A 16,848-nucleotide genomic window follows, 5' to 3' on the forward strand; every position below is an offset into this window, starting at 1 on the left:
TTAGGGCAACCAAAAAAACATGAGATCAGGGCATTGCCATTTTCTTCAAAACAATAGGAAAAATACTTAACGTACTGGAGGTTGGTTTTTTCCTCCCTTCCTAACGATAGTCATAGTTTATGGGGATGTATTAGTGGAAAGGGTTAGCTGAGCACTTAAATTTTTACTAGTAGCTTGAGACTGGTCATTTCTACATTTTGATTAAGAAAGTATTTTGCTACCTAGAAATATTTGAAGTCTCAATTTTATTCAGCCAATACCCAGATCCTCTAGTATTTTCTCATTTTCAGAAATTGTCTGAACTATTTTTCTTTTCATAAGAGTTTTTCTAGTTTATAAAGAATGTATTCCAGTAGTATTTTTCACAGTGAGGCTTAAGAATAGAAAGGTCAGTGTATCAGTATTTAATAGTTGATTGGTCCTAATTTAATGTTTTCTTTTTTTCTTCATATCCTAATAAAGTAACTAAAACAACAATCATGGTTAGAAAAGACATGGTACATGAAGGGCTAAGAGGAAGTGGACAGTAAGGAGCCCTATTAAGGTGGGGAAGATGGAAGAAAGGGACTTTCTGACAGGTGGTAGTGGTCTCTGTCAGACTTCTTCAGGAAGGAGCGGCCTGTCCTCTCCTCCATACCTCCACCACTCTGCTGAGTCATTTACATATAGGATCAGCTAAACAGGTGTGCTGCTAGAGGTCTTCCCTGCTGCCCTCTGTTTTTACAGCTATATTAAACTTTTATACAGGAAAGTCTAACAAAACAAACAAAACGTAAAGGCAAATTTGAGTAACCTGGGCCATTAGTTAAAATGTACTGGTCTTATCAGACTTTGGGTTTTCATAGAGAACCAGAAACTCTGTTAACTTAAGTACTAGGAAAAGATATGACAGAATAAGGTGAGGAACAAAATCAGATTGTACAGTTGAGTTGTTTGTCCCGTTTACATTCAGTGATGTAGGGACAGGCAGCTCTATACTGACACTGCCTCATGTGATTGAAGTTTTTATGAGGTTGATGAGAATTGTTTTTGAACTTTACTGACATCTATTACATTTTGTTTCCTAGTACTCTGTTCTAAAACTGACTAAAATCCTAACTGTTCTCTGGCTTAATGTTGTTTACTTCCCTTACTCAACCTAAACTATTTGTTTCATCTTTCAGGCGTTTGAACACTTACAACAATTAGAATTAATAAAGCCCATGGAAAGAACATCAGTAAATGCACAGAGGGAGTATCAGCTGATGAAACTACTTTTGGATAATACACAAATTATGAATGCCTTGCAGAAATACCCCAACTGTCCTACAGATGTTAGGCAGTGGGCGACATCCTCCCTAAGCTGGTTATGAGTATAACCATGGTTTCAGTTACGGAGTTTCAGGCAGACTTCTCTAAAGAACTAAAAGCTGTTGTCCTTTAACAAGATATGTTATTGCATTTTCTTTTATTTATAAAGATGTATTTTTGTATTTATGGGAGACTGTTAAACATGTATCATGGCTGTGCCTTGCCTTTGAATCATATGAGCAGTTACATGATTTTAAGTTTTAATTCCAGTGATATGTTGTAACTGTTCAAAAAAATAAATATGACTATCTTAGGGATTGAAACATATGCTTAATTTAACCCTTGTAAAGTATTTATGTGGTACATTTGAAGAGTTCATTTCAATCCAGCAGCCAGATATTTTTACAAACTGAAAAGTTTGTAAAGAAACAGTGGTAAGAGTTGAAATGTAATGAGTAATCTTTTGGTCCATTGGGAGGTGCTGCAGTTTTTCTGTATTCATGAAAATTTAAGATTCTCTCCCAGACCAAGGTCTTTCAGTTCAGGAGCCTGATCAGTTTGACTAGAAGATGGTTCACATATAAGAAAAACCCCAAAAGTTTGAACATTTTCTTCCAGGCTTCTTAAAATATGGTACTCATACCATCTACGGAAGAATCTTTTGTAGGATGTTTTTAAATGCGACTCTTGGGCATGTTCTAGGAACTAGCATTTGTTTAACAAGCACTTTAGCAAATTCCTGTAAAGCCACTCCCACGAATAATAGAAAATGTATGACAGTGTTAACTAAATGTTTGTATCAAAAAGTTGACCATATTGGTATGTGTTTAAAGTGAAATTTAATAAGCATTCATGAAGTATTAGTGACTTCATTTATTCAGGAATATTTGTCTATTTTTTTCATAGAAGGGTTACAAAAGACAAAGTCCCTATCCTTGTACAGTTTGCAATCCTTTTAAAACTGTCAAAGACCCTGACATTAGTTACTGTTGTTTACAGGTGAGAAAACTAACACAGTAGTGGCCCTGTACAGAGCATTGACAGACCCTGGAATTCCAACTCATTTCGTTGACATCAGAGCTGTTATGTGTTTCTTAGTGTGTCTTTTTTAGTATACTCTAAGAAACTATTTTCTTGGTTTTAAGAGTTACTGCGTTTAGAATGGAGTATGAGATTTCTATGCATAAAAATAGCTCTTCAGTACCTGCAACTATTCTTTGCATACATAGGCATTCTTAGTTTCCAGATCACTGTCATTTACTTTTCAGCAGTGTTTCATGAAAGCCAAGGCTTGCATCCTGGTTCTGTGCAATAGTTTACAGATTTTTAGGGGATATTTTGCCAAAATACTTACCATGGTCACATCAATATTAAGACGCAAGGGTTTTTTACACTTGAGCTAAAATTGTCCCTTAAAATTTTTTCTGAGCTGTTTTAGGTAAGTACCCTCTGCTTTAAAAGCACTGACCACAAAAGCACCTAAAGAACTGGCTTGAAGACTGCCAATTTTTATCTGCTTAGGATGCCACTCAAAGGTTTGAAAGCCCTCATCTACTTACCTGGCTATGTAAAAACTACAGAAATATCCATCACCATCAGTGAAATAGCTATAAAACAAACTATAAAAAGTAGGTTAGCAAAAGTCACACAAATGAAGTATAAGCCTACATTTCAAAAGCAGTTTTTCAGAGGAAGAATTTTGTGTTTTCCTTTCCATATTCCTTAATATAGAGAAGCTAAAATATACTTAAATGTTTTAAAACTAACTTCATCTTTTAAATTGTTTAAACTATCATCAATAAAATAAAAACCAAATCTCAAAAGCCCTAGTAAAAACCTTTCAAGAATAACATAAGCAAATGTGGCTTAAAGATATTTTCATTTACTAGAAAAGGAATGCAGCCTGTTAACCACACGATCAAAAGACTGAAAACCAGGTGAGCAGGCATGTTAGCAGCATCAGTGAGGTTACTGATCACTCCTGTGATCCCTCCACGTGTCCAACCAAAAACATTAGGAAAAAATTCCCAGTTTTGTGGACGTGCAAATGTGAATGACTCAGAAGTATGTGCTCTTGCCCCAAAACTTAAATCATAATTCTGTATATATTGATTACATACTATTAACTTTCTGAAGAATCAGTTTTGCAGAACATTAGAAACAGTTTCAGTCTTTCTGTAGATTCCTTGCAGATTCCACCATGGTTTGTATTTTCATTTGGTTTTAGAAGAAAATGCAGTTTCTTTCAAACCAGGGTAACCTAAGTGTTGCCCCTTCCTTCACCTTTACCGTAAAAAATTGAGGATCCATTGATGTGAACTTCGACATTAAATGTGGGTAGGTGGGGCTCTTTCACCCCCATTTGCTTGGAGTCAGGTGATAAACCAAAATTCTAGTGTTTAGAATTTGCAGCACTAAAAATGCAAATGAAAGCTTGCTTCCTTGGTGATCCCTCTTACTGATTACCTTAATTGGAAAATATCAGAATTCTTCCCTTCTATTGGTAAACTGTAGTTGGGAAGTGTAATTTATATCTTTGATGTCTATTACCTAAGTCACTTTTTAAGAAAAAGTCTGTATGAAAAGACAAGGTAACTAATGCCATTTAGTCTCTCTTAAAATTGGCAGGACCAACATCTGTACTTTCAAAGGAATACAATCTGCTTACACAGCAAAGGAGAGAAATGCCAAACCTCCCTTTCACCTGTCCCCATTCTTGCACATTCCAAGGTGTAAGGCTCACTAGCAATTGTAAAGCTGCTGTTCCCATCTTTAAGAATGTATAACTAAAGAAAAACTTCATATGCAAATCATACCATGTTTATTTTTTTTATTTAACTTGGGAATGGAATGGGGATAGCATACATTTTATTTGTACAATATTTAACAATCACTTACCCAAGGTGGGGTTTTATGGGACTTTTTTTTTTCTTTTTTTGACTTTTTGTTAAATACTTGCAGAAAAAATAGCAAGTACAATTTGACAGTAGTACAACAACCTGTGCCCAAAACACTGACAAGAAATACAGAGTAAAGCTAAAATAATTGTTTACCAATATTTTGAGAGGTAACAAATAGGATATGGGTTGAGACTGCATAAAAAATGTACTGCTGGTTGAATATCTGAGGTAAATGATGTTCAATCAAGATGCTACTTGTATCATTTTGCCCATAAATCAGTAAATAATTTTATGCACATTATACCAAATGTTCCTAAAAAGTAATATTTTAAAAAGGTAAAAAAGAGAAACTGGAAAATATCTGTGGCAAAGCATCTTTTTTAAAGTTAATCAGTTTTTTCCACTAAACTATCCAGGATTTTTTCCCCTCCTACCTGCATTTTACTTAAATGTAGCTGTTTTACTACCTAGGAGTAAGGACGGAGGAAGAAGAGCTTCATGATTTATGATTCATCTTTAAGTTCTAAACTTTTTTCTTTCTGATTGTATTTTCAAAACATCACCATGAAGGACAGTGCAAGTTCATGGGACCAACAACTGTGAGGCACAGTCTCTGTTCTGGAATTCACAAGGTACCTGTAATAAACATTCAAACAAGAATCACACGTCACATGCTGAAAACTGCCTAGCATCTAAAATACATACAAGAGCGGTGCAGGGCATAGACTTCGAATACAGCCAAACAGTCCATCAGTTTGGACTAGTCCATCAGTCCTATGGCAGTTGATCATAAAGCATTCCTTACACGGAGATCTGGGCAAGGTCAAGAGTGTAAGTTAGAGCAGCAGTTCTGATGTGTGTCATAAAGGCAAAAGACAAGACGAATCATAAGGAGCACCATACACATGAGGAAAAAATGATTGGGGTCTGTTTACCCCCAAACAAATCATTTTTCTTTCTTTGATCTTTCTTTTTTTCAGTATCCCTAAGCTCAAACTTTTTATTAATTTGCCCACTCTACACTGACTGTAAACCAAACGTGAAAATGCCCTGCAAAAGAAAGTTTTAACAAGACTAGGTACAGGACAGGTAGTCACTGGAACATTCTTATTTTACTGCTTATAAAAATTATTTTTCTACCAATGTAGTTCTCAAAAGGATACAGGTTTTATTGTAAAATTGGTTAGCTAGAGTTAAGTACAATACCCAGGATTTCTAAAAACATTTTCTAACATGAAGAGAAAACTTTATTTTGTGAATAACTGGTCTTATAAATGTAACTCTTTTAAGTGTTCACATAAGCCAAACATTCATCATAATACTCCTTGTTTTCCTTTGACTTTTTTTTTTAAACTTTTAAAAACAGGATTAAATATTCAGAACAGGTAGAAGTCAGTCTTCAAGAGATGAACAATTTTCATGTATGAACATTCTCATTATTTTCCCTTCTTGATTAGTTTCCAGGTAGAAGCAAAACCAAGAAATTGAGAAGCCAAGTACTTTTTGAAATAAAGGTAAACTCAACACTGAAATGGGAATTCTTAGAAATACAACAAAGCCTCGGGTACATGATGTGACCAAGAGCACAATTCTCTGTGTGGTGCGTGGCACACAGACGACAGTGCTGTTACCCTCCTTTCCCTCCTGCTTAGAGTCTGTTGACCTGTGTATTATTTATAAATAATATAATTTATTCCCAGAGATTAAGTGCATGTTTTATGTAAAATGTAGTGTACTGTGTGGTTAAATAGCCATTTGAAGATAACACATTCACAGTGAGCTCCTGATAGTGACACACAAAAAATTCTTTTATAAAATTAACATGGATTTTTAAATGACCTGACAAAAGTACATAGCATAATACTGACTATTTGTTGGTCAGTAATCTAATTAATGTTTTGCTTTGGCCTGTAAATTTGAGGAGGAATCCAATTATATTCTAATGTAATATTGTTTTGAAAAGCACTTTGGCACCTACTTATCAGTTCCATTTTCTCATCAAGGATAAGGCATGAACTATCCTAAATTAATATCAGTTAGTTGTAAAAGCAATTTGTGGAAGGAGGCTAAGCTATGTTACCTATATCAACATTGGTTACCTCTAAATGTCATTGCATATTTTAAGTTTTAACTTGTTATCCCTGATTTGTTTTAAAGCAGTAACATCTGAAATCTGTGCTTAAAAGTTGAAATCTCTATCCTAGGATAATTCTTGACATATCACAGACATCAAATATTACTCTGACAAGATGGCACCAAGCAGAAATATAGTAATAAAGTTACAAGTCTCAAAGCAGAGAGTGAGGAATTCTGGGTAATGACACTTCCTGAGGTGATTCTAAAACAGTGATCAAGAATGTCCCACACACTGTTTGGTGGAAAGAAATACACTACAATTTTACATATATAAATAGGAAAAAAAAAAAAATCTATTTTTAAAGAATAAAAATGAAGAGCTTTCCAGTGTTACAGCTCACTTAAAAAATTTTAAATCATGCTTTAAATTTTCAAATAGTCCCCAAGCACAGCACACCTAAAAAAGTATGTAGCTAAGTATGCAATATTTTGGGAACTTGATATAAGATGAAGTTTTTTTTAAACATGGGAGAAAGGGGGGAAATACACCATTTTTTCATTTCAAAAAACAGCACTTTTTTTTTCCTTAAATCACAAGCTAGCACAAGAAAAGCTAAAACACTGCTTTACAAATGGCCACTTACTGTTGGCACTAAGCATAGCTTACCTTTTTTCTTAAATAACACAGTGAATTTGTAATACCTTGTTACAAAACATGGGTCAATTTATTATTGAAATTTTGTTAGTGTTTTCAATTTTATAATTTAGCAACCGTGGAACTGAGGTATACCTTGTTGAGGGAGGTTAAAGTAATGCTTGGAAGCCTCTTTACTGTACCCCACTTGGACGACTGTTTATGTACACAGAGAGCAGCACACTGAACATTCACAAGCTGTGTCATATTGGCATTACAATAGTCATTTATAGAAACAACAGCAAACGCAATAGAAACAAGTTACCCTTTTAAAATCTGAAATGAAAAGTTTTTGATTTAAAAAAAAAAATAGCAGTAGTTCATTTAAGGAATTAGTGTCTTCAGACAGACATTAAGAAATCTGATGTCAGTTTTCAAACACATGATTAGCCAGGTCCAAAAAGATCCTTGATTTGGAGAGGGCCACATTCTTCATGTACATTTTTTCAAAAGTTTCTTTATAGAGTTTACAACTTTTCTCTTAGTCGCGTGTCCTTCATGTATGTCTCTGCTACAGGCAATGCCGTAAGTCTCCCAGAGCCACCGTCTGAAATGAGGGTCTTCTTTCTGAGACGTCTAGGACACATCCTACTCATTTCACACAGAAAATAAACTGCAAGCAGTTTCATTAGCAGCTCCAGTTGAGAGTCCTGTTTCTCAGTGTGTACACATGGTGCAACCATCATAGACTAGATTCTTTGGGAGGAAAGTCAACATTTGTCACCATCGTGACCACTGTTACAATGTCCTCTGTGGTAATGATATTTGTTAGTCTTTGCATCTGAGTAATTCTTTCACCTACACATCCAGCTGATAACCTGGCTTCTGCATCGTGATCCCAACATTCTTCTATCGTTTCACAGAGCATTGCCATTCCCTAAAAAGGAAAAACACATTTAAATATCATAGCAATTTTTGTTTTCTATTGGGAACTAGAGTAAAACTCTCATAAAGAAATTGCTATTCTTGTCGGTTAAAGTCTCAAAATTAGCCAAGTTTGATATTTGTCAACATTCACTTTCGAATATCTCACATGGAGAGAAGCACTGAGAGAAAACAGTATTTTTTTTTTTAAGCACTGGAGATGATCACAGCAGGTAATTTGTTTAATTCCAAATATCTCTGATCATTATTCACAAAGCAGGTAATTTAAGCTAACCTTTGAACTGAATTCAAAACTAAGGCTTTGAGAAGTTTACCAATTTTTATTCTTTTCTTAGTTTCTCAGCATTTCTACCTTGCAGATAAGTAGGAAAAGGGTTAGGAAGCCACACTTAAGGATTCTCTACTTGGCTTATCCATGTTTCTAGTTATATCTAGAACAAAATAACCAGGGCAATATTGTTCCAGCCTTCACATTCCTAGTCTCTTATGAACTTGAAAATCATCCAATCAAAATGCAGTAACTGTCAGAGAATAATACTGAGTACTTCACTTTTTAAAACGACATCATATGCGAAGGTGGTGATCAGCAAGGTTACGCAACTCTCCACAGGCTCACAGTCAGCCACTTGTTTCCCTTGGAAACCTCCCAATTAGGAGACACTGTGACACAGGAGCACAAAGCCAAGTGTCCCCCACGGCTCTGACTTTACCGTCTCCCTCACGCGTGTACAGAGGTGGCCTTAACTGCACTGTTTCTAGGACTCTAGTATAGAATACCTTGTACCAAGATCTCCGCCTCAGGAAATCCAGAAAGAAAAGGTGCAAAAATATAAATCATTCCTCTGATGAGCATTTTTTTAATTGGAAATTAAAGTGAAAAGCTAACTATAACTTACAGCATGTTTCTGCCAATAATCTCTTAAAACAGGCCTCTTTTTTTTATGCACAACAACTTCCTGCATGTCTTCAAGAGAGGGATGCTGGCCAATTTCTTCCTCAAATGGCAGCATGTATTCATCTACAGGTCCTGAAATGTAAAAAAGGGGGAAAAGTCATTTTAATTCAAATCATCTTGCCTTCCTAACTGGAACAAGTTTTCTAAAGCATACTTTTACCACCTTTTCCTAACTCAGGCTATAATGACAGGACTGGAAAAGGTCAGTTTTCATTCCAATCCCAAAGAAAGGCAATGCCAAAGAATGTACTGCACAATTGCACTCATCTCACATGCTAGTAAAGTAATGCTCAAAATTCTCCAAACCAGGCTTCAGCAATACGTGAACCGCGAACTTCCAGATATTCAAGTTGGTTTTAGAAAAGGCAGAGGAGCCAGAGATCAAATTGCCAACATCCGCTGGATCATCAAAAAAGCAAGAGAGTTCCAGAAAAACATCTATTTCTGCTTTATTGACTATGCCAAAGCCTTTGACTGTGTGGATCACAATAAACTGTGGAAAATTCTGAAAGAGAGGGGAATACCAGACCACCTGACCTGCCTCTTGAGAAATTTGTATGCAGGTCAGGAAGCAACAGAACTGGACATGGAACAAACAGACTGGTTCCAAATAGGAAAAGGAGGACGTCAAGGCTGTATATTGTCACCCTGCTTATTTAACTTATATGCAGAGTACATCATGGGAAACGCTGGGCTGGAAGAAGCACAAGCTGGAATCAAGACTGCATGGAGAAATCTCAATAACCTCAGATATGCCGATGACACCACCCTTATGGCAGAAAGGGAAGAACTAAAAAGCCTCTTGATGAAAGTGAAAGAGGAGAGTGAAAAGTTGGCTTAAAGCTCAACATTCAGAAAATGAAGATCATGGCATCTGGTCCCATCACTTCATGGGAAACAGATGCGGAAACAGTGCTGACTTTATTTTCGGGGGCTTCAAAATCACTGAAGATGGTGATTGCAGCCATGAAATTAAAAGACGCTTACTCCTTGGAAGGAAAGTTATGACCAACCTAGATATTCAAAAGCAGAGACGTTACTTTGCCAACAAAAGTTTGTCTAGTCAAGGCTATGGTTTTTCCAGTGGTCATGTATGGATGTGAGAGTTGGGACTGTGAAGAAAGCTGAGCGCAGAATTGATGCTTTTGAACTGTGGTGTTGGAGAAGACTCTTGCGAGTCCCATGGACTGCAAGGAGATCCAACCAGTATATCCTAAAGGAGACCAGTCCTGGATGTTCATTGGAAGGACTGATGCTGAGGCTGAAATTCCAATACTTTGGCCACCTCATGCAAAGAGCTGACTCACTGGAAAAGACCCTGATGCTGAGAGGGATTGGGGGCAGGAGGAGAAGGGGACGATAGAGGATGAGATGGCTGGATGCATCACCAACTCGATGCACATGAGTTTGGGTGAACTCCAGGAGTTGGTGATGGACAGAGAGGCCTGGCGTGCTGCGATTCATGGGGTCGCAAAGAGTTGGACATAACTGAGCGACTGAACTGATGATGACAGGAGAGAAACAAACGCTCAACTGTAGTTACAACCACAAATTTTAATTTAGAAGAAATCAAAAAGTCTGTAATTTGGCATGTTACACTGCTAAGTATTCTAAGGAGCTATCTTACCTACTGCATAAGGAATACCTACCTCTGTATATAGGACACAGGGAACCGTGGATATGTGCATATTAAGGATATAACATCTCTATAAGGTACCCACTCCTCCTGCAATTCAGATCAGACTATAAACTGTAGTGCTTTCCTTTCGGTTCAGTCCGTTACAGCCATCATTATTCTGACATGCCCTAACCCCCTACACAATCATACAAGGAGGTATGTACTCCAGAGGCACATCTCTGCCCTCACAAAAGCTGCCAAATATTTAGTTTAAAAATCACAAATGTACTGTATAAACAGGGTTCCCAACAAGTCAGAATGGTGCCTTCACAGAAAAGCAAGATTATTCTACAACATAGGCCTACTCAAATACAGAAATTCAGTTAGGAGTTAGTAATAACTAATAATCAATAAACACTTAATGCTGACCAGAAACTTTATATTCCATTTTATCTTCGCAGAGTACAGGTGGCATTACCCTATTTTACAGATAAGCTCAAAAAAAGTTCAATAATTTGCACAAGGGCATACAGCTATGACGTAAGCTGAATCCACCTCAGAATGACTCTAGAGTCTGTGAACCATCTGCCCTTGATGGGAAACTGGTCACTAATGAGCAACTTCAGTGACCAGATGTGTCTGTATATAGATAGCAAACCCTGTGCAAGTTCTCAAAACATACCAAATACTCCTGCATAGAATTAAGTTAACTGGATCATGAAGGAGGCTATCTAATTCAACCCTGTCTAACTGTACGAATACCTGGTGGCTGAATAGTCGGGCTCTGCTTGTGCACTTAGAGTACTGACATTCTAAGGTGTCTCTTACCCTCACTACTCTAAATGTGGTCCACAGGTCAGCAGCATTGACAGGCAGCTTGTAAGAAATGTAATTATTAGGCCCCACCCCAGACCTACTGAGCCAAAATCTGAATTTTAAGATTCCCAGGAGTTTGGTTTGCACATTGAAATTTGAGACTCACTGAACTAAACCATCAATGACTAGCCATCAAAAAAAATTAAAATCACTACTTTTGCAATGTTCACACTGTCCCCTAAAATTTCTGACTTGGATCAGAAATGCCTGTCTGCAACTAAGTATTCCATAGCACATGCAAGGTATTTAAGAAATCTAAGCATCTATCCTTCTCTTATTCCGTAAAAACTTCCCTCATACAAAACAAAGCAACTCTTCACTCCTCCAAACTCCGATAATATTTCCTTACACTTCTCAGGTATTAACATTTATCCATGGCTCAGCAGGTAAAGAATCCACCTGCCATGAAGGAGACACAGGAGACATGAGTTCAACCCTTGGGTTGGAAAGATATCCTGGAGAAGGAAATGGCAATCCCACTCCAGTATTCTTGCCTGGAAAATCCCATAGACAGATGAGCCTGATGGGCTACAGTCCATGCGGTTGCAAAGAGTTGGACATGACTGAGCACATAAACTCAGAAAACATTTACCTACATGGACAATTCATACTTAACCTTACTCTAGAATTAACTGTCCAAGATACATTTTTATCAACTGAACTGTACATTGTTTATCCCTCATACTACTATATCCAATTGATTTGCTTCAGAGAGTTATTAGTCAAATTTTAAGCAATGTATTTTCCCGTAACATCTAAAATTAAAATTAGAAAAAAACAAAACATCAAACTAACATTGGTTTGGGGGTTAGCAGTCAGAAAGTTTATCTTATATTCTGATATCCCAAAAAGCGTAACATAATTGGAGAAAAGAGAGACCTTCTAAGGAGCACTAAAGACAGTACCCACAACACTATAATTCCTTCACACCAGGAATATAACATGCAGGTTTATAATCAATCAATGTGAATACCTATTTTTGGATTTAAAAAACAAGGACTAGGACTCTCTTGGAACCAAGGTGATGTGCTAGAGAATGTAACTTATGTTTATAATAATGTCTACAGTAGATCAGACTTTCAAAGCTTTGAAGAGGCAGAATCTAACCTGCAGTATAATGTGCTCAGCCATGGAGGATAGAATGCTAATTCAATCTGTTGCTGAGGTATATGTTTCCATCATGCAAGTGCTGAATAGCTTCCCAGGACAATGTCTGAGAGGCCAAATCTACATGCAACTCTCACCCAAGAGCTGACTTGAACCCTTAGGTGACTTAGGACCCATATGACCTGACCAAGGTAGCAGCCCTCTCCCTGAATCTGGATCAGAGTTTCAAATCTAGGCTCTATCACTCATCAACTTGAAGCTAAAATAGACAAGCTACTTAATTTCTACTTAAAATTTGAGTGTCAAATTCCTCACATAGAAAACTAAGCTAATAATTACCTCCAAAGTTGTTTCAGGAAATAAGCTAAAGATATGTGAAGTGCCCAGCAAAGCATCTGGCAACCATAATGCATCAGTACATTTCAGTACCTTTCCTCTCCTGCCCTCCTGTCCCCTGCATCCTGAATTTTCTTTACACTACCACTTCTGGGAGTCTACTTAAAAAACAGCTGTGCTTTATAATATTACCTTAGAGTAATCAACCCTTTCCATACATGTGTAGTAGGTACACACACATACACATACATAATATCTTTTTAAAAAATAGTTGTTCCCTTACCATCTGCAGCAGTACAGCGAGAAGCCAGTTCCCACAGGACTAATCCCATGGCGTACATATCTATCCTCAAAAATGCATCCCTTTGGAAGTTGATAGCACCCTCTAACACCTCTGGAGCCATATACCTTCGGGTACCCACCTGAAAAAGATGTTAAAAGCAAACAGCAATTACTAACTTTGTGAACTGACATTTTATCATTGGTAAGAGAATCAAAACCAACTGTGGTTACTATCAGGTAAGATAACTAAATTTTGACCACTAGAATTTTATTCCATTTCAAGTAATACAACAGTAATGGAAACGGTGGAGGCAACCATGAGTAGGGTGTGCTTAAACAAATAAAAGTACTATGCAACTCTTAGAAAAACATGAGGTAGATCTATAAGGACTGACATGGAACGAGTTCTAAAAATACTGTAGGATGAAAACAGCAAAGAACAAAGCAGTGTATATACTAAGATCCCTTTGGGATACACTTAATAGATGTATCAACACATACTATGCTGGTTTAGGCTTAGACTTTTTCCCCCTTCTGGAAGTAATCACAAACTGAACAATGGTTATTTGTGGAGAGAGGATGGAACAGAGAAAAAACCTGTATACTTTCTGACTATACACCGCTTGAAATGTATCCTTAAAAAAAAAAAAAATACTCTTTTTGAGTATAACAATACAAAACATAAAGCAAATTAGCCACATAAAGGATAAACTTTCTAAAGTTCTATTTGCACAAAATCTATTTGTTTCTTCATGAATTCTGCCTTATATTCCTTATTGATATCTGTCCCTAGCAGTTTGCTATTTCTTATTAATGTAACTATGATTACCAAGCTAGTACAGATGACTCTGGTTGGTGCTTGACAAAATTCATCTATTTTAAAAATTTCTGTGTGATACCTGGGTAGATCACAATCCACTTGAGTTTTAGTAGGTCTAGGGAGTGGCCCAGATACTAGTATTTCCAAAAGGTACATTATTAAGTTACTGTGAGCTACACTAGAAATTGGGCAATTACCTGTAAATACACATTTAACAAAGGTATTAAAAAAAAAAAATGTTTTGCTCACTAAGACCCTAAAGTTCAAGTTTCTAATTCATTTATTAATAAGGAGAACACTTTAAAGAGTACCTTTCTCTTTTTTGCCACTTGAAATAACTTAATTGTGCTATAAGCAAGCTTTTCCCAAGTCTTTTCTCCTAAAGACAGATGTATGTCATCCAGAGTACTTCTATTTTTATGAAATAATGACATCATCTTTTTTTAGTGTAAAATGTCCTCTCTTTTATCAATTGATGATGACAAAAGATAAAAATCATTTTTTTCCAGTGTTCTTTGCAAAATATAATAGTCAATAATGTGCATTTGAAATTTTCTGGTCCGTGAAATCTAAAGTCAAGGAATCAGTGATGTATTATTTATTATTATGCATACATGTAATTATGTATTATTGTTATGTATTATTATTTTTACCCACGTCATATAACCCAATGAGGGCATTAAAAGATATGAATGAATCCTTTTTTTTTTAAGGGAGGGATGGTATCTTAAGTTTATAAGGTACCAAAGGATTGAATTCTTTGGAAAACTTAAGTCTTAAAATAATCAGCTCAGAAGTTTGGTCCTAGACTTCCTGCACAATCTCCCATCTCAGCAATACTCCACAACCTGCACAATCTCCCATCTCAGCAATACTCCACAAAAATGCCTTCCTTCCAAAATACATATGCTGTCAACTTTCTAGAACTATGACTATTGACTAAATTCTTAAATCATTAGTCAATACTGCCAAAATTTGTTGTGCTGTGTTCTTGGAGGCCAACAGCATACACTGGGAAAAAAGAAATCTGAGAATCAGGTGATCAAATAATTTGCATAATTCGAAAGATGAAGCAATGATTATACAAAATCATTTGGCTTTGTAAGGAAATAACACCTTTTGGTCAAACTGTTTTGAAAACACCTTTCCTAGCCTCAGTTTCTGAGAATAAAACATATGGATGTTCTTTTCCTCTCTGGCCTTCCTTACAGGCTTCTATTGCTGAGATCTCTGTGTAAACTTCGATTAACTGTAGCCCATCAGGCCCCTCTGTCCATGGGTTTCCCAAGCAAGAATACTGGAGTGGGTTGCTATTTCCTTCTCCAAGGATCTTTCCAACCCAGGGTTCAAACCCAGGTCTCCTGCGATGCAGGCAGATTCTTTACCATTTGAGCCACTAGCGAAACCCCAAATTAAAGCTAGTAAGTTAATAATATTAAGAACTCCCTAAAAGAATGAGGCCTATTAAAATGTGTTAGATTCTCCTTTGATTAGTTTTAAAAATAAAGTCCTATAACATCTGAATTGTTTTAGATGAACTCCTTGATCTAAACTACCATATGAAAATATCTTCCTTAGCAACTTTAAAACTTACTCAAGACAGTTATTCTTGTATTAGATGCCAATTTAATAACCACCACAATAATTTTAGACCAACTGATTCCAGATCAGCCATCTAAGAAAATATGGGACAGGATTATTTTTCCTTAAGAGTTTATAGTTAGCATCCTTACCTGTCCATGGGTATCACCTGCAGACTTGCCAGCCTCAAACTTTAGCGCCAACCCAAAGTCAGCAATGCAGGCTGTCAGATTGTTTTTCAACAACACATTTTTACTTTTGATGTCCCTTGCAAACAGAAAGATAGACAAAGTATTCAAATTCAGTTTAAACAATTTATTTTTTAAATTTTTTGACTCTGACTAGGAAAAGAGACTATGTATGCTATAAAAAAAGTTAATTCAAAGTGTGAAATACAGAAAAAGGGAGAGGGAAAAAAGCTTAAGTAAAGTCTCCATATAGCTTGAAGCACAAGGGTACAGTGACCAAGTCCTATCCACCACAGGGACAATAGGAAGGAATTCTCCCCATAAAGCCATTTTATAAAGAGCTGCCATTCCAAAGATACTGTCCAGCTTTCATGTTATCTATGTCACTCCAATCTACCAATCAAAAAAATGTTTTTTAAGATGTTAAGCATATTTCAGTTTAAAGTTAGAAACTCTCACTGAAACTTCAGTTTAAAAACCAAAATGAAAAAATTTTCAAATAATAGCAGGATTGGAGTCTTTTTGCCTATTGGCAGAGGCCTACATTTTAAAATAGTCCCTTATTTTAATGGTTCTTATTATAGTCATCAACCTGGCTGTACAAAAAGCATCCCTAGGAATGTTTACCTGATAAAAAATTTTCACCATAAACATACATGCTCCAGCTGGATCCTGGTGTTCCGAAAAGAGTAACCATTTTAAGGCAATCAGATCTCCTCCTCTACACTCCAGCCTCAACTAGTTCATGCCAGAGGTAACTATACCCCAGGCAAACACATCTATGTCGTAAGCAATGGTTAAATTTATGTGTGCAGAAAGAGAGACCCACAAATGATACAATATCCAGTTTTAGACTCAATCGATTTTGAGGTACCCTACTTAAAGTAACCTTTGGGGTTCACAAGGATTATTTCCCATAGGACTATGTGAGGCAAGCAAAAATTCAGGAAGAGGCAGTTAGACAGTATGCAGGAAGATGAAGGGGTGCTACTTCAGAGGTGGAAGTCATTTAAGGTTTTCAAAATTGGAATTGAAATAAAAGTAATGCTTCCCTGCAACCTAAAACACCACCAGCACTCGATTAAGTATTAGTTTCAAGAATCAGTTAATTTAAAACAACCATCTTTAAATTGAAAAGATGATAAACTGATCCCAGGTTCAAGGAAGTTAAATTATAGTGGCGAACTGAATCCCATGTCTAAAGGGAACTAATGTTTTCCCTTTAAGGATCTGTCCATTA

General features: G+C 36.4%; 2 protein-coding genes across 3 annotated transcripts in view; one reads left to right on the forward strand and one right to left on the reverse strand.

Annotated features, from left to right (window-relative positions):
• The window catches only part of ORC4 (origin recognition complex subunit 4), a 93,131-nt gene extending 90,992 nt beyond the window's left edge, over window positions 1-2,139 (forward strand). For both annotated transcript variants that reach the window (XM_055572653.1, XM_055572655.1), the window contains one exon: window positions 1,164-2,139. In XM_055572653.1, the coding sequence (XP_055428628.1) occupies window positions 1,164-1,352 (189 nt within the window). In that variant the 3' untranslated portion in view covers window positions 1,353-2,139. The remainder of the gene's footprint in view (window positions 1-1,163) is intronic.
• Window positions 2,140-4,105: 1,966 nt separating this feature from the next.
• Window positions 4,106-16,848, reverse strand: part of ACVR2A (activin A receptor type 2A) — a 97,164-nt gene continuing 84,421 nt past the window's right edge. The window contains exons 8-11 of the mRNA XM_055572652.1: window positions 15,573-15,687; window positions 13,021-13,159; window positions 8,742-8,872; window positions 4,106-7,837 (exon numbers count right to left, since the gene is read on the reverse strand). Of these exons, the coding sequence (XP_055428627.1) occupies window positions 7,643-7,837; window positions 8,742-8,872; window positions 13,021-13,159; window positions 15,573-15,687 (580 nt within the window). The 3' untranslated portion in view covers window positions 4,106-7,642. The remainder of the gene's footprint in view (window positions 7,838-8,741; window positions 8,873-13,020; window positions 13,160-15,572; window positions 15,688-16,848) is intronic.

This window comes from Bubalus kerabau, chromosome 3 (assembly GCF_029407905.1).
Source record: "Bubalus kerabau isolate K-KA32 ecotype Philippines breed swamp buffalo chromosome 3, PCC_UOA_SB_1v2, whole genome shotgun sequence".
Lineage (NCBI taxonomy): Eukaryota > Metazoa > Chordata > Mammalia > Artiodactyla > Bovidae > Bubalus > Bubalus kerabau.